The following is a 23,045-nucleotide window of genomic DNA, read 5'->3' on the forward strand; positions in this document are numbered from 1 at the left end:
TTGTGTACTTTGCAATCGAGGGTCACGACGGTTTTTTGCTTTCACCATTTTAAAAATGCCCACAATAAATAACGTTTTAATTGTTACTAATGCTTTTAGCGGTCTTCCCAGAAGTAATGCGATCAATACTCGAAAGTCGATTTAAATAATCCAAGACTGAAAGTTAACAGTTTTTTTTATTACAACGAGTTTCTATTAGTTAGCCAAAGCTACAACTGAAAACAGTAGTAAACAAAAGTTCCACCCAGACCGTGAAAACAACCCGATCCATGCTTATTTTTAAAACTTTTTAAAGTTTAATGGTACAATTCTAAAAGTAGGGTAATAATTTAATGACGTCTTCCTGGCATTTCCTTTTAAAGGAGCATTTAAATGCGTGAACTTCATCTTGCGTCCATTTTAGAGTGCTTAAAATTTATGGCATTTGAAAAGTAAACGGAGCGTTCACTATCTCAGACGGTGCACGACATGTATGACAAGCCAATACAAGTACAAAAAACTCATCTTAGTGAACAATAGTAATGGTAACGGTTTATAAGAGTAACGAATTCGGTTTTGAGACTTACATTTAGCTTACAACTATGTTATTCTTTTAGATATCTATAAAACGAAATATAATTTTAAAAAAATGCCCCACATTTTCCTGCTTGAATGGTATTATTGTTTTAGTTAGTACGATTTCTAACTTCTCTACTGAATAAACGCCATACAGCTCTACGTTTCTAAAGAAACATCCCTAAATTGTGATTGGTACTGTAATATCGTAGCATCCTGAGATATCACTCAATCGGTTCTAGCTCAAGCACATGTGTAGCTGAGTTTATGCCATATGCCACAATCGATACTTGTTTCTTGACTTCTTCTGAGGAAACAAGGCCTTTCCTTGCCCGATCAATGGCATCCACCACTCCACCGTACCAGCTGTTGTAAATGTTTGGGCTGTGTGTCAAAACGACGTGCCTATACAAGAGCATTCAAATTGTTTTACGCATTGATTTGAAGATAGGGCTACTACCTGAAGCAATAACTAGCCACTGTGGGAAAAAGGCAGTACTGCGCAGAAAGTTGTCATATTGCCACCAGATATTTACCGCACTTTGAGATTTGTTTTACGATGAAACAGATTCTTGCCGGTAGTAATAGAGATGTTTTACAAACAAAAAGCTTGAATAGCCAGCTATTTATAACGGTATGTCATTCGTTCCGGAATCGGTTGCAAAGATAAGCGGAAATCAACCGATGTTTTCCTTGCACAAAAAAAGTCTATTCTTGTTGTACCAGGTTTGTAATGGTTGTATGCTTCCTCCGATCTAACTAAAAGCTACGCGTTATATAATACCTCCATAGTGCCATTACTCACCTCTGCAATGGGTTGCCGTGTAGAATTGGCTCAAGGTTAATAAAAGCCCGTTCAACGTTAAGTAATCGGTTGTTGATTATGCGTACAACGGCGTCACTGAAAAATAATTCATTAAACTGATTTTAAACTCTTTTTCAGTCGCTGTCGTCAAACTCACTATTTGTAACAGTCCCTGAAAGAATACGATTGCCTACTTTTTCATGTGAACAGCATCTTGCTGATAACGAGTAAGAGTACATCAGACGGACATTTAAATCAATGATTGACGCTTAGTAAAGCAAACCCAACACTCCTACTTACTTCAGCAAGAATAGAAAACCACAGATTGTAATTAGCGAGTTTAAGCAAGTACTACGGCGACCACAATGATAACGTTACAAAACAATGGCTCTGCACGAGCGTTATTCGACGTCCTTGGCCAAGCAACTACGTAAAATGCCTAAGCTCAAGGTTTTGTGGAGAACGGAGCACATGGCGGTAATTTTTTCATTCTCTGTATTTTCTTGAACGCCGTCCCCACCAGTGCTCAATGTTTCTGGGCAGTTTGGGCTCACTGTACAAGTTGAACGAGGGATAAACGCGAAGTAGTGCGAATGACGTGAATTTGTGTTTTCAAGTAACGTTTCCGTTGGCGTTGCCGTTGTGGTTGCGTAAAGTCCCTAATAACTTGAACTAGGAATCACCATTAGTCAGTAAGGTATTATTGTCCGGTTGAATGCAGGCCTGAGAAGGACTTTTGTTGGTGACATTGCCTGACGTTTCCACAACCTGAGGGAACCTGAGCGGAAGTCATCATATTGTCGTCAGCAGATGGTTATTGATCTGATTGTTTGGCATGTTATTGGCTGTGAAGACTCCAAAGAGGGATCTCTACGTTGCGATTCGTCTTTTGTTAGCCAAATCCCCTTGGTCTATTCTTAGTAATATTGCTCGGTCTGTCCATTGTTTTTCTGCCTTGTCGATGTCATCAATAAGTCATATGTGTACGACACGTACTACTATTTACAGCCTTTACAGCCAGCAACATTACGTTTTACCTGACAGACAATCAACAACTTCGTAACCTCGTTGTTCAATCCGGTCAACAACTAAGGTACTCCTAAATACCATTTACTAATGATGCACAATTCACTTGTCTCTGATGCATGAGGTTTTAAAAGTCAAATGTCAGGACTGACGGTCAACTTTACCAACTTATGACACTCTAAAAGAATGGAAAACTTTCTTACTTTTCTTTGTCTGCTTTTTCCACGAACTCATCGAACGTCTTAGCAGTTTCTTGGAATTTTTGTACAGCTTGGTCAAGGAAGTCTGCAAGGTTGAACAAACATGTAATTTAATGAAACTAGTCCAACCAACATCATTGTTAGAGACATTCATCATCATCATTGTTAGAGACATTCTACCTTACCATGGAAAACGATGTCAGGGCAATAAGCATGGATTGACAATCGTGTAGAAGGAAAACCCATCATCTCAAGTACCAATATGAAACTATATCCAGTAGGCAAAACGTTGCTGTTGTAAATGCCTCATCCTTGTGCATAGAAAACCACTGGCCTAAACACGCCTCAAGTCAGCCGATTGAAGAAAAAAACATGGCACAACTTACCCAACTCTTGAGACGCGTTGTTCTTCTGGAAATCATCCGCAAATTTTATCTTTATACGCTTGGTGTACTCGTTGATGTTAACGCCATAGTGAGTTACATTAAATGGCAAGATCACAGCATCCGCCAAGGTCATTGTTATTTGGGTCCAAACCCTCGTTGTCACTTGATGGTATTTAAACTCGGGGTCAATCATTGTTGACATCCACCAAAAGTTATCGTGAACTGTGTGGTATAATGGATTACTGCTGGTTTTCTATGCAAGGAAAAGAGGTAAAGTTAAAGGGGGAAGCGCGGTACAGATGGACGACACTGCCCGGTGGAGCTTCATTTAGTTTCTATAGTATACAGCAATTTGGATGTAATACTACTGTCTTCCACCCCAATCTGGATTGGATGCTGGTTTATCGTTTAATAATCGTACACTTTCTTTTACTGGTTTCCCTAACAGTTTGCCATCATATCGTTGTCAGTATGGTTATTGTCCTGATTGGTTAACGAAGTCAAAATGGTTACCGTTCGTCTGTCCGTTAAGCCACCAAACAAACAGGTACGACGAAAAGTAAAGTTTCTTGTCAAAGGAAACAACACTCGTCTGATGATAGCAAAGATACAAAGCTCACACAACCGACTTTTGGATCAAGAGTCCGACAACATTCATCACTTGATTGCAATACTACCTAGGAAGTTGAAAAAGGCGAAGGTCAAGTAGTTCCAGTATCAAGGAAAAATACTTTAATTCAATCCAAAACACCAAGAGCCATGAGGCAGTGCAATTCAAGTGCTACACTCCAAAGACATGCCTACAAAATTACACTTACAGAGTCGTATGTATAGCGAATGTCCACTATTGGGATTCCAAGACGTTGGATAAAGTTGACATAATCACTGCCTGCTCTTGGTTGTTGAAGTCTGAGAGAATGCACAGAGAGCAATACGTTTGTAAATAATTGCAGACGCACCAAAATAAGCATGCGTGTCAAGCAAAAAAAAAAAAAAAAATTGAATCGTTGGTACTCAAAACACTCATTTCTTAAACAATTCAAGTGATCACCTTGGCAAATAGTTCAGCCCCAATCTATTTGGAATTTTCCTGATCCACTCCTCGAAGGCACTCTCGTTTCCTAAGGGACTTGGTACCTGTATAAATCGATGGCGATATAAGAATGTCAGTGTGGATTGTTGTTTGAAACGTACTGCTTCCCGTGAAACATCTTGTGTGACAGAGTTTGTATATATTTTTTTCAGATTTTTAATGTTACCTTTTCGCATGTAGGCATCCCACTCTATCGGCGCAACTCTATGCAACATTTCAAACATCGTGCCCGACTCAAGTTCATGCCATTGTAGTTTGATACTAACAATAGCTAGAATTTCTTGTCCGAATGACCTTTCACACACAGAAATTCTTCTCTATCGGAAAGCATATTGTTGTTACTGACAATAGTTAGTCGTCTGTTGTCCGAAAATTAACTAAGCCCTGAGAAATTCATGGAAGAGATCTTAGATAACAGCAAGCTCATAAAGATAAAGATGACATCACAATCTCTGCTTTGCTTGCTTATTCGCAAATGGCAATTTCCGGTCTCTGCAGAGAACATCTGTTTTACTGAAGCAGTTTGCTGTGCTTAAAGTTTGCAACACTCTTACAATCATGTTTGATTCACTGACCTTCATTGTTCCTCTTGCCAGAACCCAGTCAAGGAGAGGTGCTGACTTAGCTCGGAAAGAATAGTTTCCTAAAGTGACCAAAAGCCAACAACATAAGAAGCGAGGCTGTACCATCTTATGTAGCAATGTCTTATGATACAAAAACATACATGTACTTAATACTGAGGAAAGAAATGTTTCCATATGTATGTCTTACCATCAACTGACATATCCACATTGAGATACGCTACACCACGGGCGGACAGCAAACGTGAATACTCCTTCAAAATAAAACGAAAACAGGCGACGTTCATCTATTTGCTATACACAGACTTTGGATCGACAAAACTGCTTTAACCATGTAGATGACACTCTAAGAATGTTGGCGTTTAGCTATAAGCACTGATTTGTCGCAGAACATTTTGACAAATCTTCTGACATATACAAGCACAAAATAGTCGATCGGAAGCTTTCACCTCCAAAATTGTCTGAACCCTAAAATTTGGACGGAAGAGCATACAGGGCTCTCTTACAGTTTATTTACAAGTTAAACATGTGCAAAAACAGGCGCGTGTTTCAAAAAGATATATACTTTGGTGAAAAGTTAGCATATTTACAAACAATATTATAACACAAAAATGAAATATATGAAATTCAAATATTTGAACTGCAGATATCCAGACTTTCTTAACCCTTTAACTCCTAAGGCAAAACGACATTTTCTCCAAATCCAGGACTACAAACTCAATGTCTGATATACCATTTTAAAGCTACTCATGATTGTAATTCAAAACTGATATAATAATGAGTGAGAAAAGTTATGGCTTTGAGATAAATGGTCTTAAAACGAAAAAATTTGAAAGTTCAAAAACGTCCCAATCCTTGTGTATATTAGGTATACCCATAAACTATAGCTTATTTTGCAGCTCTCAACATGTTCATTAACGTGAGAGATGCTTAAGACCCACAACGTCTAGGGAAAAAAGTTGAAACGCTATGGGGGTGGTCAACCATATCACATATGGGAGGGGGTTAAGTTTTTATCATTTTAATGAGTAGATCTTCACAAGGCCATCTTGGTGTCAAAAATGCATAGAAATCTGTCAAATATTGACAGAGTTATGGCATTATGTGCCAATTGGCACTCTAAGGTATTTTTTTAAGGGTTAAGCTGCGTACATACCAATAGTCCTACTGAATAGAGGGAATATCTCCTTTTCGAAAGAATAAACGACAAAAAAGTAAGACTCAGTGAATTATCGTTATATGGAAATATAATTTTTAAACGGTAGATGAATGGCTCTTAAGTTCACTGCACCTACCTCCAGCCATTCTACGGAACCCATGTACTTTGGTTCTTCAGCTCCCCAGCTCAACAACACTATGGTACGCTTCGGCCTCCACCCTGGAATTAAAAGACCATTTTCGCAAAAAGTAAACATATTATCAAATGGTAAATAAGAACCTTATCTAACTCGTTAGCGACAACAGAGAACAAGGATGGCTAAATATCAGGATTGATATTTCAGTGAGCACAAACAGCGACTGACTGGCTGGCTGACTGACTGACTGACTGACTGACTGACTGACTGACTCACTGACTGACTCACTGACTGACTCAATGATTGATAGATTGATTGTACTCTCAGTCCCCGTTAAGGGCAGGATTATTTGCACAGAGTCTCTATGGCCTTTGCGTCTCATGAAGTAGAATGATAAGTCATAATCTAGACATCTTTATCTTCCATGTCATCTTTGTAAACAAAAACATCATGAACACTTTCACACGTCACTGAAACTGTGGGAGTCCTGAAATGGGAGGGGGTAGGTGGTATTACATTGCGAATCCCCAAAGGCGTATGGGGCAAATGTTTGAAGGTGCAGATTGCAAACTAAGACATCTCGCGTTTTTACATCTTCTCAAAACGGAGGTTGGGGTTGTAAACCGCTCAAAATTCCTCTTTAATCCACTACTGGTGATCTGATGAATATCCCGTAGGGTACCTTTCTTCATTTGCTCTCCAAGGACTCTGGACAACTCCATCATAGCCGCGGTACCACTGGATGCGTCTGCCGCGCCAAATACCCAAGCATCGCGATGATTACCTAGCATCACCAGCTCATCTAAGGAGATACAATCAATTCTTACGCGTAGGGTATCTTCAGGGTTTTTTTATATATATCAAAAAGTAACTGAAGGTATTTATTCTCCGGATAGGATGTTCATCTAAACAGCCAGTGCCCAGTTGTTCAAAGCCCGATTAAGGTATTCCTGGGTTAAAGTTAAGTTTGATTCGAGCTTAATTACTAATCAATAAGCATTTTTCCAAAAGCCTTTTTTGCCTTAACTTCAGACTTAGACTTTTCTTTACCTTTAGCTAAAAGTCAGCTTCTGAAAACATTTTTAACGAGCGAGATACAAACCTCGGTTAACTTTAAATCGGGGATTAGTGTTTAAAATCGGCTTTCGTGCAACTCGGCCCAGGTGTCCTCCAGAAAAAGGCTGGTTGCTACGTATTGGTTAGAATTATTGCAGCATGACCAGTGACCATTTGAAGGTCTGTTACTCCAAACAGTTTCTACTCTACTGACAGCTGAACAGACAGGAATAGTCTGGGTCGCTGCGTAAGCTGCTCAACCCTTTCCCGCCCTAGAGTACGACATGGGACAAGACGCAATTATGAGCTCAGTATTTCGTCAATTCGTGTGAAATTTGCACAACCAAAAGATCTTGGAAAGATCTACAAATTGAACGCATAAATTCATGCCCCCCTCCTATATGAGACTTGATTTACAACCGCTCAAAGTTTGGAATTTTTTTCCTTTGTACGTTAGGGGTCCAATTGATATCTTAACAAGCAATGCACTGAGAGCTGTACATTAAGTTATAGTTTAGGGGGATACCCAATATGTACAACGAATACGAAAATTTTCAATGTTTGTCTTCTTTCGTTTTGGACTTTTCTCACTCTAATATGTGACCTCCTCCATCTCTGTTGGTGTGATTTATAGCACACCCCAGAAAATACGTTTTAAATAGTATATCACATGTGGTCTCCCAGTTCATAGTTAGAGATTTAGAAAAATTCGGCATTCCCCTCGGGCGGAAAAGGGTTAACATACATTTTAACTTTACCACCTACCAGGATGAGTGGAGCCTTTGATTACACCCACCACGTTGTACACGGGGGTTTCGTAATTTTCGTTGCTAACGTTCAGCAAGACCTCTCTGAAGGAAAGAAAAAATACGAAATACAAGAACAATCAACTTCAGATCGTCAACGAAGAATAAGTATAAAAAATGGTGTCCTTTGTGCTTTGACCAAATAAATACATCAGTATAAACCCAAGGCATCTCCTTCCATGGATACTAATGTATGTACCGCGCTATAGGATAAAATGTTTACCAGTAGTTTGCCTTGTTGGCGTATTTGTCAATAGAAACGAAGTTACCTTTTCAGACAGTAACAAGCTTTTGGCAACCAAGTTATCTACACAACCAGACTGTTGCGGGAAAAAAATAATTAGGTTTGAACGGGATTTGAACCCATGACCTCTGCGATGCCGGTACAGTGCCGTATCAACTGAGCTATCAAGCCTACTGGTAGCTGGTCATATTGTGAGTTCACAACATACCCGTGAAGAATAAATGAATATGAATAATTATGAAGCATGTATACGTACTACGGATAAAAGATTATATAGAAGAAGATTCTCACAGTTGTTGCAGACTTTTTTTTTTCCAGGTTTTTTTCGCAACTGTCTGGTTGCGTAGATAACTGCGAGAATTTTTCTTCTATATAAATCTTTCATCCGCTGAACGTATACATGCTTCAGGGCCCCGTTGTTCGAAGCCCGATTAAGCTAATCCTAGATTAACGTGAACTTTGACGCGAGTTTAATTACTAATCTATAAAGATTCTTCCAAAAGATTTTTGTCCTTCAGTATTGACTTAGACTTTTCTTCACCTTTAGCCTAACACTAGCCTTGAAACCCTTTTTTAACGAACGAGATGAAAACCTCGATTAACTTTCAATCGTGGATTAGCGTTAATCGGCTTTCGAATAATCGGGCCCAGGGCTATTTATCATTCAGTAGGATTGACCGGTCAGGTCAGATCATACAAATGCACTGCTTCTAGCGGCAGTCTCACCAAAATTTCACGTCTTATATGCTTGGAAATACGACAGGTCGTGTATTTCAGTAGATGAAATACCAAAACTAAAAATCAGCTAACCAGTTACACACGCTGTCTTTACCTGGTATCATTGTCTGCCATCTTGACGCCATAAGTGAAGTTCAAATCTCCTTGGAAGGATGATGAAATGTTCGAAATATTGCCAACTAAAGTTCTAAAACACAATTGTATAACGTTAAAAATCATGAAATGTAAACAGTCGATCCGCGTCCTGAGTCTGGAGCAACTATACATTTCGAAGAAAATTCTAAGCAAACGTGGCCTGTTTACCCTTATAAGACTTCAAAAAAATCGACATCCAAATCTTCCAAACCGCTTCCCCTCATGTATTGCACCGATTTTGTAATAAATCAAATACAGATCGATGATTACTGATGTTTTTAATTCAAAAAAAAAAAAAAAAAAAGGCGTATTAGTAGATGAGACATTCGTGTGTCATAACCTGGAGTAACCAAGAGGTACGATTTGCTCTACGTTCAAGCTATGTTCAATAGAAAACCTTTAGTTTCTGGAAGGCGGAATGGTTGTGTAGTTAATTAGTTACCTATTAGTCTAACTACCGAGAGAAATTCAATGTAAAATTAAAATGGGACTCAGTTAAACGTCGCGCGAGTGGCGGTGATCAAGAAACGTTCTTGGTTATCATTTCTTAGGATATTTGATGCTTACTTAAGTAGCGGGTAGGCGTCCTTGTAGCCAATCGGATGCACTGGGATTTGAGGTAGCAGTTTCTCGGCTTCTTCTTTTGGTAAGCGGTACATCCCCTCTAAAGAAGAAGAGATCTGGAACTAAAGAAACTTCTATTTGGAGCCTTCTCTGTCAGGGATGATGATGATGATAACTCACAGAAATTATAATAATATCATTTCCGTCATTCGTTCAATCATTCATTCACGTGACCCCGAATTTCAGTGATATCTTCACGCGTTGGCCGTAATTACTGGTGAACTTAAACAACGACTACGGTCAGGACAACAAGAAAGTCACAAAACAATCCCTCAGCACGCGCGTTATACACTATGGTTTACAATTCGTCGCCGCCTTGTTAAAAAGAACAACGTGGGATGACCAAAGTCAGTTAAGGATTTATGGAGAACGTCAACACACGACGGTAAAGTTTTCATTCTCTTTCTTGAACTTGAACGTCTTTCCTACCAATTTATTTCCTGGATAGTTCGCATACATTACAAAGAAAAACGTTGGAACAATCGCTGCTTAAGTTCAAAGAAAAGACGTGAAACGCAAATCGCGTTTTTGCCGAGCAGACTGACAAGAAATGTTGAGAAGGCGCAAAGGATATATATCTGCGCACCAAATCTATGGATGGTTGTGAAACGAGCTATTGGTTGGTCTAAGAAGTGGGAGGGGCGGGGGGTGCAATTCGCTCGTGGCCGGTACATTCTCGGTGATTACAGAGTTCACCAGGGTTCCTCGTAACTAGAGGCCCGAAGAGCGTTTTTTGGTTGAATCAAAACGAATTGTATAGAGTCAGACAGTATTCTCCCATACCAACTGAAGGATAGCCTGGAGTCTGCGGATCTCCTCGTATTGGACTCGATTTGACGTTACCGCGTTGCACGCCAGTGCTTGGCATCCAGTTATAATGTGGGTAGACCTTATCAACGCCTTGCTTTGCATAATCCTCGGGATCCATGAAATATATCGCTCCAATAGCTCCTAACTTTTCAGCTCGTTTGACCTGTAAGACAAAAAATCAAAACGATCATAGGAGCAAAAGAAATTCAAGCGTACAGTGAAAAATAAGTTAACTGGAGAGCAATCATAATCTGAGAACAGAGGGGATAAGTCGTTCTGACAAATCGCTGCTAAAGCTTGGTTTAATCGGGTTATTGAAATCAATGTTTTAAGTTTTTTTGTTTTTGTTTTTTTCGTTGGTGGCCCTTTGCTCCACAAGGTCCCACAAGGAGCGAAGAGCTACACGGTCGGACAAAGTTGTTGAGACGGTTCTCAACTTTCTTTCTTTCCCTCTCTCCCTTTCAATATTGAATTTCACCGAGCGGGAGTGAAAAACACGCTGTGAACGCAACATTGGAGGAGGGTGGAGCGAGAGCTAATGCGTGCTATGTGTTTCAACAAATAATGACTGCAGTTGTAGGATTACCGTCCAGTAAGTCAAGAGCCTTTTTTTGTCCGTACATCATTATATCCTCCACGCCTTTAATGGACATATGGACATATACAACTTCTGTAGCGCTTGTTTCTCAAGTCAGGTAAAAAATCGCGTACAACTCTTGTCATTTGGCTTGCCTACACCTATGATTGTTGTAGGATTTCAAAACATGTTTCAAACTCCTGCGACAAGTTATAGCTAGCTTTAATTTGCACGAAATTATTTCGTTTCGTGAAGTTATCGTACAAAAAAGTCGTACCATCTAAGTCTGATTGTCTCTGTCATTTGGTGTAGTTTCCTCGCTAGGAATAGGGAAACGCTTGTTTTGACGTTAAAGGGTTGACCCATTGACATCAAAACACGGTAACCGCCTGTGACATTTGGGATGTCGGACGTTTTGGAAGCCAAGGCCCCTATCGTTTCTTTACCGTTGGTCCACTATGATATAACCTTTGATAAGAAACTTTAAAATATATCTACTCACTAAACGGTGATTTAGCAACAAAACGGGAAAGTCGTTTGAGGACTCAAGAGCGCGCGGAATAGTTGAGTCCATTTCGACTTCTTATGGGTATTCATGACGCGCGTGCCGTTATCAACTGACGATCTCGCTCTCTTGCTAAATCAGCCTAACGGTGGAAAGTTTAGTCCCCATGTGTCGCGGTGGTTTAACGGTAACCCTATATCCATGCCCTTTTCGTTATAAAAGAGCAGGTCTGACCAACCTTAGTAGCACGGCCAACTTTCCCGTATCGCATCATGACGATTTTTCCAGAGCAGTTAACACCAAACTTTTTCAGGGCTTCAAAGTCCTCGTCACGGCCATAGTTAGCATATACAAGCTTTCCCTGAAAAGAACGGCAAACTCATGGTTTGAATGGTTCCAATGGTTTTGTAAATCAAGTGCTGAACTGGATAAACGTATAGGTAGAAACTAATGGGATCTTGACTGAATTTTTTACGTGGCCGTCTTAATTCATGCTCAGTCGTTGTGGACTTACATTAAACCTTAGGCTAAGCGCAGAATTTAAAAGAAATTTTGGGGAGAAAAGAAGCTTAGTAGACTCTATCATGCGTAAAACAACCATAATCCGGTAGACAGAAAGGTTGCAATCTGCGAGAAGTCGTTATTTTTCTTTAAAGAGGCGCATGAATTGACGGAATAAGAAATGGTTCGATCATCTAACGACGGGTAAGTCGAGGGCCCCATCCTAACTCACACCATTTTTGGTTGCATTGTGCGCTACACTATTTATCGCATTCCAGAAAGGATGCAGTATTCGAAGACTATAATAGGAACCTTCAGATCAGAGTACGAGTATGAGATTGAGTACGAGTACGACTTTTAAATTTCAAATTAGTCACATCCCCAGAACTCTCGCTCCTTCCCGTTGTTTACCAGTAGATAAGAAGACCCAAGAAACAAGATTGGTGTGACAAGTGGTTATATAAACTACGCAAACTAAATGTGAAATGTCGTACTCGTACTCAATCTCGTACTCGTAGGTCCTTCTTGAGAAAAATAAAGGGGGGAACAAGTGAAGGTAGGTAAAGCAAAGCGAAAGAAAAGGTCCGAAGATTTCCACTCACCCTGACGCTTCCCGCTGGTGCATAGGCGTTAAAAGGTGGCACTACGTTGCTGTTATTCTCAGAAGGCACAAGAAACGCCTCCTGGGGTGCGGAGCGAGAAATCTCTTGACCAGATCCATCATACAAGACCACAACACCAGGTTTCGTGGGCCGTGAAAGCATGATGATGTACTTCTTCATTGTAGAACTGGTGAAGCCATATTCCTTCCATTTTTTCTGTATGTGGTTTGCAAAATCGATGTTTTCTTGAGATCCAGGAAAGTGGGGCACTTTAGTGAAATACCTGCAATTTAAGTTAATTTGGTTGTTTTCTTTATTTTACCACTCTCAGGTTCTTACCCAAAACCTTGGAGAAAGGAGGCCGATGGGGCCACCTTCAGAAAGAGGGAAGGGGGCCTACAGACGAGGGAACAGGGTTAGCTCAAGTTGTTTGACTTGCCTTTGGCTCCAGGCGCCGATAGCATTCTCTGGTGGAGGAGTCATTGGGGATTGATTGCCTGACTGCCTGACTGCCTGACTGACTGCCTGACTAACTGCCTGACTGACGACTGACTGATTGAACGAATGACTCATTGATTGACTAACTGACTAATTGCATGATGATTGATTAACCGCCGGACTGATTAGTTACTATTGGCTGACTTACTGTTGACTAACTGATTGACTGACTTACTGACTGACCTAGTGACGTACTGACCGTAATGACTGACTCATTGATTGACTAACTTGCTCACTGCTTGATTGAATGACGGACTGATTAACCGACACACTGACTGACTTACTGACTGACGAATTGTGTCGATGAATAAATACATTTCTCGATAATAGGTTGTATAGGAAATACTTTTTAAGATGAAAGCTATTCAACAAGAGCTACGCTACACGACGAAAATGCAAAAAAAATGCACTTATCCGTCGGTCCGTCTACCCAAACGATCCCATAATCCCTTAATCGTACCTCTCTTTTCTTAGTTTTTGGAGTGGGAATTGAAAAGTCAAACCAGTCCTCAATAGGTAAGCTATAATGACGAAGTCAGAAATCAATTTTATTAAAACTCGAAGCACATGCTTCTATCTTATGTCTGATCTGTAGTAGGCTACAATTAGTCCCTTATTTTACTTAGTGATAGTAAAGCTGCACAGGAGACAATTTGTGTGCTCGTTTGCTTTACTATTCCGAAAAAAAGCTCCTGATCGCCTCCTGCTAAACAGGGTTTGCGGGTGTTTTATCCGAGGGGGGAGTGCTCCCCTACATAAACTATATAGGTATGTGCGGCGCCAAAGGGTATGATTTTTGATCTGTTGTGGTCTGAAATAGGGTATAGATTTTAACCATTTTGGTCATTTTAAGTCTGTAAACGGGTATCGATTCTAGAAACCGGGTCCAAAAACGGGTATGAATTTTCCTTAGAGCCCAGGTCTGGGAAATTACAAATTTTGGTCTGAGATAGGGTCAGGGTTTGAAGAACCGAGCTGCACATCCCCTACAAAAATTCCGTGGGGGGGGGGGGGGGGGCTTTAGTAGCAGTGTTGCTACCTTGCAATGTATCTCATTGTGTGGGAAAAAGCTACCTAAAATCGGCCTAAAATGAGGAAAAATGGCAGTCTGAGTTTAACGCTTGAAGGAAGATCTTGATGTATACACCTGTAGCTCGCCAGTCGGAGGGACTGATGAGCAGTCGAGCCAGCAAAAAAGTTATATCTCGAAAAGTGGCTCTGTATTCTGTAGCTTACCCCAAACCGGCCAAACGTGCATGTAGCCTACAGAACAGGCGTATTGTTTTTTCGCGCCCCTCACGTCGTGCGTGACTCGCGCTCCGCGCTTGCGCCTGAAAAACGCAAACGAAATCACGCCTGTTCTTCAGGCTAACATGCATGGGAAAAAAGGAAAAGCGAGCACTGCATAACTATCAATAAAAGACTGGTGTATTCGTGATTGTTGGCTAAACGTGACCTGTAAACTCAAGCTCTGATATAGGAAGCTGTATTTGAGCTCGGAAGATGTCGTTGATTTTCAAACCTGAAAGAAACATGTCAGTATGTATCCCGGGGCAGGGTTGCTAAAAGGATGATTTGTAAAACCAAAACTTAGACTTCTGCTAAAGCTGTTCGGTCGCCGGGCCCCCGTGGAAATATCACGAGCCGAGGATTTTGATCCAGGTGAATATCCTCAACTTCCTCAGTGCCGACACACTCGCAAATGGCTTATGATAATTTGCGAAAAATGATTGAGGAAAGAATAGGCGATAAAAAAACAACATTAGACACTTGCCAATAGAAATGAATGTAGCATCCTTGAGACTGACATGACAAGTTATTTGTCGACTGTCACAAAACAATGGAGGTACATGTCAGCTCTAAGAGCGCATATGGCTTATGATAATTTGCGAAAAATGATTGAGGAAAGAATGCGCGATAAAAGAGCGACATTAGACACTTGCCAAAAGAAATGACTGTAGCATCCTTGAGACTGACAAAACAAGGGAGGTACATGTCAGCTCTAAGAGCGCATATGGCTGTTGAGGCCACAAAACAACAGCAGTCATAGCTCTTGAAACTGAGAGACGTTATTGAACATCTTTGTAAAGACGTAGATATATGACTCTCATATTCGTGATGAACTAACATCATGACATCTTACCGCAGGAAGCATAAACGTTAAATCTTGAGTAAAGAAATCTAAGGATCCTACGTCTTTTAATACAGGTAACATTGATTTAGCGTTACCTGATCCGATAATCCTGCGGTGAGGGTAAAAGGGGGAATGAGTTTGCGGAATGGAATGTGGAATGACGTGCGGAATGGCATAATTATGCAAAATACGAATTGCGGAATGACATAATTATGCGAGATACGATTTATGCATAATGACTCACAGAAATACATTAAACTGAAAAAGCGCGCCTTTTTTTGGGCGCCAATTTGCACATACAGCCTTTTTGTAACCATTCAACCGAAGAATGCATCACAAAAACCCAAACGATGGTATCTTCGAATTCAAACTTTTTTCCTTCGATTCTCATCGCATAGCCGTTGATCCAACATAGCAGCTCGTGGACTTTTATCGTTCGCGAGTGAACACAAGATTTGTAATACACTTGCATTAAAGAGGCTTGTTTATTTACGTAACCTGGTTTCCATTCCACACGAGTCGTCCGCCATTACGGGAGATGTATACAACTCAATCGAAGGCTGGTTAAACTTGACATGTTTCAAGCTTTCACAGCGGCTCGCAGGAAAAAGAGGTGAGTAAAGAACCGCCTCTGTTTATTTTTGAAACGATTTATGTCACTTGTCGAGGATTTATCTGGTTATGACGAATGTGTTGTGGTTCGGTCATGCTCACAGCCAAACACACACACACGCCGCAAAAAATAAATAAATAAATGAAAAAGAAAATTAAAATTTAACCGCAATCGTATACCGCAAAACTCTTTCCCCGTATTTTGACGTGTAGATTTCGGTTTTTTATTTTCGAAGGAAGGATCTTGATGTAACAAATTTTCAACTCCAACATTTTATAAGAAACTATATCTAAGTAATTCGGGAAAGATTTCCGCACAGCCCCATACATTAGAGACTTTAAGCATCGACGACGGGAACGGCAACGGCGACGGAAAAACCGAGGAAAGACTGAGGAGAGGACGCGGTTGCGTCGCGAAATTGGAAACAGTTAAGCAGGCGCAATACGACGACAGCTTCCCTCGAAGAGGATTAAATAGGATGGGCGCTTTCCATTCACCAAAAATTTTCGATTTGAACTTTCGGAAATTTCGGTCTCGAATGGAACGGGCTTATTCTCGGTCGGTTTCCACTTTTCGGGAACAGCTGAAAAGGTTGTCCTAAATTGTCGAAAATCTTTTCCGGAAAAGATGCTGTTCCGTTCGATTCCCACCCGAAATTTTCGAAAATTTCGTCGAATTGAAAGCACCCATCAAGTTTTCGTTAAAAGAAGTCAGAAATCGATTTTAATAATGAAATAACCGATGGAGAATTTTTACTGCTATTAACGAGAACGTGTTTGTCGGAGTTGCAGTTCTCCGATGTAAACAATTCAGACCACTTGATATATTTTTAGATCGTAATAAAAATCACCGATATAACTAGAAATAGCGACTAGATTAACTTTAATTTACTTCAAATGTTCTGCATCGAAGGCTGGGATTTCAAGAAACACTTTAGCAGTGCGAGCACGCGTGAGAATTTCGTTATCTTTACATCTAAAAATTTGAACTGAAAACTACGATATGACACAGTGGTTTGTGGTTTGGATGCTATTTTGAGCAACATAGACTGTTTATTTTTCTCCAGCTTAAATGTAAATTAAAAGTTCTAGTGTGTCTTGTTTTAAATAAGAAAAAGTAATGTTACACTGATGTTAAAAAGAAACATCGATGATTAGTGTCAGACTCGCAAGTCATTTCTAATTTTGCAGGCATCGTCACTAGCTTTCTGTTTTGAAACAGCCGACTGATGAAGTTATTATAGTTTCCGAAAAAATAAAATAAAAACTCAACGCGTACTTTACCTGCAGTATCCTTAAGTGCCAAGCGATATTAAAAATATCATTTTTTCGGGGCGAAACGAAGGTAAAATATGTGAAATGTTCTCACGTTTTCGGGCAACGCCAAACGAAGCTTTCTCACGTCGGGCCCCGGAACAGAACGTCTGGATATTTCCCGCCAGACATGCGCAATGTGACATTTGGGTTTTCCCTCACAATCTCACGTCGCCGTTGCCGTTCCCGTCGTCGATGCTTAAAGTCTCTATTATTTATCCATGCACAACTGTCACACTAACCCACTTCCAAAAACGACGAGCGTGAAAACAGAGTGTGAGTCGCAAAATGTATGGATAATTATGCATGGGGCTGTGCAGATATCTTGACGCAACTCGTACTAAAACTACTGTAAGAGACTAATGTCACTGGAAGTTATGGTAATTAATACCATACCGTAATTCTTATCTACTTTCTTTTCTTTTTCTTTTTTTTTTTATTTTAAAGAATCGATATAAGCTTGTATTGTACTGGTTATCCCATACCATAAAATTTCGGTTTTAAGTCCCCCTCCCCTGCTAATAAGTCGCCTCGATTTTTGGGCCATCTATTTGTAAACGAAAATTTTATTCCGTGGTAAACCCCAACCACTCTTCCACTTAGAGGCCCATCTTTGATCTTTATATAAACATGTAACACCCCTTGCCCCCTTGCCCCTAAAAAAGCGGGTGACATTTCCTTTTTACGTATCCCCACCCGTAACCGGAATTTTACGGTATTATGGTCTGTGCCTCATTACAAGAGCCTGTGAAGTTTTCCTAGACTCAACCTATTTTTGACTTTTTTGGTTTTCCTTGTTTTATCTGATTGGTGGGTATCACAGGTCTCGCAGAGGTAAACCCATAAATGGTTGGATTGCTCAGTAGCTCAACAACAGTAACTCAAGTAGCTCTACAAACATGTAATGTAACCACACTTACACCCCAGGGGAAGGAGGACTCTTCCATAAAACTGAAGGGACAAGCCGTCAAAAATGTTGAACAGAATGTTCCAAATTGTAGCAGACTCTCTTGGCATAGGTGTGGCCTCAATGTAGTTTCCTTAAGGGTTACCAAAACAAAATATTGAAATAATCAAGCAGTTTCCTCATTGCACAGAACAAAAAAGCTTTCCTTTGAGGTTTGGAAAACAGAGATTTAGATTTCCACCGCAATGGTACAAAACTGCACATTTTCAACCCCTGTCAGGGACAAGCATTTTTACATCGCCCTAAAATTGACCTCCCATTTCCCCTTGGGGTGTAGAGCAATAATAACTAACTGTTCACATGGAGTTAACGTTTGGCAACAACAACAACAAGCAAGAGAGGATCAAAAGTATGAATTCTCCATACATGTTCCGATACTTACCCAGCTGTTCACTATTTATGACTTTTTTTTAGGTCAACCATACAACCAGAGTTTTTTTTTTTGTTTACGTACACAGAATTTTTTAAAAATTAATTTTTATGATTCTTGATGACTGACCTAAAAATAAACCGAGGGGAATCGTCATCATTCCAAAAAGTCATGTATGACCATTAGAGAATTAAGCCCACACATATACTTGATCCTCTCTTATGACAACCAAAACTATATCCACCATAACTTTAGCTGGTAATCCTAGTTGTTATAGCAGTTTCCATGTCCACATATATAACGCTTGTAATATGAAAACTCTACAAACAGTATCTTCATTTAACATAAAGTTTGAAGATACTTAAGCATAATATAAACAAGGCTGTTTTCACGCCAAGAAATGAGTTGTTCATTACATAATTAGTTATGTAATGTAATTTGAAAACAACTCAACAAACTTATCGTTTTCAAAGTGATGTTGTAATGTTCTTGCTTACAGTTTGATAATGTGGAACCTAGCCAGTTGTGCATGGATAAATAATGTATGGGGCTGTGCGGAAATCTTTCCCGAATTGCTTAGATATAGTTTCTTATAAACAGGGCCGTAGCCAGACTTCAGAACAAGACGAGGCAAGTTTCGAGCGCCGAAGGCGCGAGCCGCTAGGGGGGTATGGGGGCATGCCCCCCCAGAAAATTTTGAAATCTAGACGCTCAGAAATGCTCTTGTAAGCATTTTCCGTGGCATTTTTTTTTTCAGAAAAGTCCAACCTCGTTCCCAGGGCCTTTTCCCTAGCTTGAGGGTGGGGCCCACCTCCAAGCTAGGGAAAAGGCCCTGGGAACGAGGTTGAGAAAAGTCAATCTTGGGCAAGTGTTGAAGTTCACTTTTTTGTTGCTTAGCGACACTGGTGCCAGGTTAATGACCATCTACATTTTAATCTGCATTTTAATACCCGTATGCGAAATCTTGATTTGCTTCCCGCTTTAAAATTTCACTGTACCACCAAGATGGAAGTCGTGGAAGAGATAAACCGTATCCATAACGATCGCCTCGATTTCCTGGAAACCTTTGAAGAACATCGAAAGGCATTGCTGCATGTCTTGAAAAGCATCTCTGAGACTGTACTGGGAGAGGATTATTTACGACGGATAGTGGAAACCTATTTTGGTCTGAGAGACAACATCATTTCAATGGTAGAAGCAAAACTGTGCTAGCTCCGTCAAAAGTTTTGAAATGCCTCTCTTACACCAACCAAATGCAAACGGCTCTTTTAAGAGCAATTACAAACGAGAAAGGCTTGATCCACAAATCTTTTATAATCTATTCTTTTACATTTTCTTTTCGCTGAAACGTTCAATATTCTTGTGTTTGCAATAAATTGATTACCAGCGCTGTAAACGACCTTTTGTTCTCTTACGGCAGTTATATAAGTAAAGAAAACTCCCACACCGGCTCTCAGCCATCGCAGATAAGACACGGGAATAATGGTGACCTTTGATGTCGCGCGGCCTGTCACGATTATGTCACAATGCGCCTCCTTAATGACCCCTCTGTAATCATTTCAAAAACTGCTACTCACAGTTCACATGAAACGAATTAACCTCATTAAAATGCTTCTTCCCTCAATTCATCCACCTTATATTAGCTGGTTTTATCTTAACCAATCGAATTTTTTCTAGGGATTATTTTCTCAATTAAACGTTTCTTCCAAAAAAAAAAAAAAAAAAAAGGCCAAAATCAAGACGAGGCAACTGCCTCGTCTTGCCTCATGCTAGCTACGGCCCTGATAAAATGTTGGAGTTTGAAAATTTGTTACATCAAGACCTTCCTTTGAAAATAAAAAACCGAAATCTACACGTCAAAATACGGGGAAAGAGTTTTGCGGTATAGATTGCGGTTAAATTTTAATTTTCGTTTTCATTTATTTATTTATTTATTTTTTGCGCGTGTGTGTGTTTGGCTGTGTATGATAAATTGATTAATATAAAACGTATTAAAACAACGGAAATGAGCATGACCGAACCACAACACATTCGTCATAACCAGATAAATCCTCGACAAGTGACATAAATCGTTTCAAAAATAAACAGAGGCGGTTCTTTACTCACCTCTTTTTCCTGCGAGCCACTGTGAAAGCTTGAAACATGTCAAGTTTAACCAGCCTTCGATTGAGTTGTATACATCTCCCGTAATGGCGGACGACTCGTGTGGAATGGAAACCAGGTTACGTAAATAAACAAGCCTTTTTAATGCAAATGTATTACAAATCTTGTGTTCACTCGCGAACGATAAAAGTCCACGAGCTGCTATATTGCATCAACGGCCATGCGATGAGAATCGAAGGAAAAAAGTTTGAATTCGAAGATACCATCGTTTGGGTTTTGGTGATGTATTCTTCGGTTGAATGGTTACAAAAAGGCTGTATTTGCAAATTTGCGCCCAAAAAAGGCGCGCTTTTTCAGTTTAATGTATTTCTGTGAGTCATTATGCATAAATCGTATCTCGCATAATTATGTCATTCCGCAATTCGTATTTTGCATAATTATGCCATTCCGCACGTCATTCCACATTCCATTCCGCAAACTCATTCCTCCTTTTACCCTCACCGATATGCCGCAGAGCTCGCGTACACAATGGCACAACAAACTATCACGTCACGATCACGAAAAAAAGGTCAACACATTTGAGAAGAGCGATCTCACCGCATTTTGATCAAAAAGGAAAAAAATAAAATAAAAATATCTCAGAAATGTACTCGGGAGAGCAGCGAAGGTAGCGTTTGACCTGAAAAAAGGTGTCACAGAAAATGAAAATCATTATTATCGCGCCATTCTATATGAAATTTACATAAGTCGCTTTACGATGCAAACAGTGTCGATCCAGATGTTTTGATATAAATTAAATTTTATATGGTTCAGCCCACAAAGAAACGAATTGTGGCAGATTGTTTCGATTTTTATCATTCCAATTAGTTATCTGATCTGTTTAACCTGTATTTTTATAAAAGAAATTGGAATAAAAAGGTTCGAAAAGCGGTTGGCGACTAAAAGCAAACATTTAACACCAGGCTAAAATTGTGAATAAGTACGAAGTTTGAGCTGATTAAATACTACAGAATCTGGGATAACGAAGCCGGCGGAGCGGTATAAACAACCTATCTTACTTTATTATTTTTGTTACATATGCATGGAATTTGAGAACACCCGAGAATCACTTCTCCCAGAGGATAATTGTGCTGCTATAATAGCATAATACATGCCTTTCAGTTCCTTGTTTATTCACATATTCTATCTTTAAAAATCGGGTAAAAATAAAGTGCTCAGAAAAACCTGATAACCTCATACAGTTTAAATTTCAGTTTAAATGCCCGGCAAGTGATGTACTTTTCCCCATTTCAACGTGCTTTCTTTCCTCAGTCATTTCGCAAAGTAACATAAGCCCCATTAAATGGCTTATGGTACTTTGTTGGCTCAAAAAAAATGTTGAAAGCTTGTTGAAAGCGTGCTGAATCAAATTTTTAAAAATTGGTTTAAACTTTCATTCAACATAGGATTCAACATTTCCTTTGTAGTCTCGATGTTGCAGCCGTTTGAACACTAGAAACACTCCGTAAGGTGTTAGGACTCGATTATGTGATGAATGATTTGTGTTCGAAATATTATAAGCGAAGAAAATAATACATCGTTTTCTTTGGATCCTGAAATCGCTAAGCCACTACACTAAACATTACTTACTCCAAGTTAGCTCTCAGGTTCTCAGTGGAAACCATTTCAACAGCATTCTTGTAGATCTCGTCGAGCTCTTTCTGGCTTTGCGGTTTTCCACCCGGTTTTCCGCCATCTGCGTCGCAGCTCTTTGCAGACTGATTGCGTCCGATGAAGTATCCAACCACAATACCAATGGCAGCAAAGCCAAGGAGACCGAGGACAATACCAGCTATAATGCAGTAACGCCGCCTTGGAGAATTATACGAAGATTCTTTTTCTTCTACGGTCAACATCTTGCTATGTTTCAAAGAGGAGACACTCAAGAGAACGGCGTGCTTGGTACTTTTATTTCAACTGGGGTTGTCTTGCAGCACGTTTGTCGTTCGTCAGTCAATCATTAATTTAATTTGATCCCCTGACCATGCATCAAAGGTGTGTTAGACTGAGACAGTAATTTATTGAATTTATTCATGTATGACTCTAGATAGATACATACATATATATCGATGAGCAGAGCTCTCAACAAACTCTTCAGGGCTTTTCATGGAGAGTAACCTGTCACAGTCTTCGAGTTGAAATTATTACAATATTTTCACTACATCAAACATGATAGCCTCCCACACGCAGTCGTTTTTAGGGGACTCGTATTACCTCCTAAAAACGACTGCGTGGGAGGCTATTCCAAGGGAGGTACGGGTAGCCTTGACGCTTTGTCTAATCGATGATCAATGATATCACTGAGTAATCGATGGGTAATCAACTGATTTATTGATTCATTGATTTTTGGCGATGATCAATGGGTAATCGATGACTAATCGATAAACAAAAATTTTGTGGCCTATCGATTACTCATCGATGTCATCGATTATCCATTTTAATGCTATTGATTACCCATCGATTACCCAT

General features: G+C 39.9%; 1 protein-coding gene across 1 annotated transcript; it reads right to left on the reverse strand.

Annotated features, from left to right (window-relative positions):
- Window positions 1–157: 157 nt before the first annotated feature.
- On the reverse strand, window positions 158–22,517 carry LOC146467698 (glutamate carboxypeptidase 2-like). The gene is made up of 17 exons (XM_085125702.1): window positions 22,167–22,517; window positions 12,540–12,822; window positions 11,675–11,797; window positions 10,328–10,517; window positions 9,488–9,584; window positions 8,880–8,972; window positions 7,763–7,848; window positions 6,624–6,743; window positions 5,942–6,024; window positions 4,837–4,900; window positions 4,641–4,708; window positions 4,024–4,109; window positions 3,791–3,881; window positions 2,973–3,225; window positions 2,590–2,671; window positions 1,361–1,456; window positions 158–960 (listed from the first exon to the last, which is right to left on the reverse strand). The coding sequence occupies exons 1-17, from the start codon at window positions 22,430–22,432 to the stop codon at window positions 780–782; spliced, it is 2,262 nt and encodes a 753-aa protein (XP_084981828.1). The 5' UTR covers window positions 22,433–22,517; the 3' UTR covers window positions 158–779.
- Window positions 22,518–23,045: the final 528 nt, after the last annotated feature.

This window comes from Pavona decussata, unplaced genomic scaffold (genome assembly GCF_977016875.1).
Source record: "Pavona decussata unplaced genomic scaffold, jaPavDecu1.1 SCAFFOLD_134, whole genome shotgun sequence".
Lineage (NCBI taxonomy): Eukaryota > Metazoa > Cnidaria > Anthozoa > Scleractinia > Agariciidae > Pavona > Pavona decussata.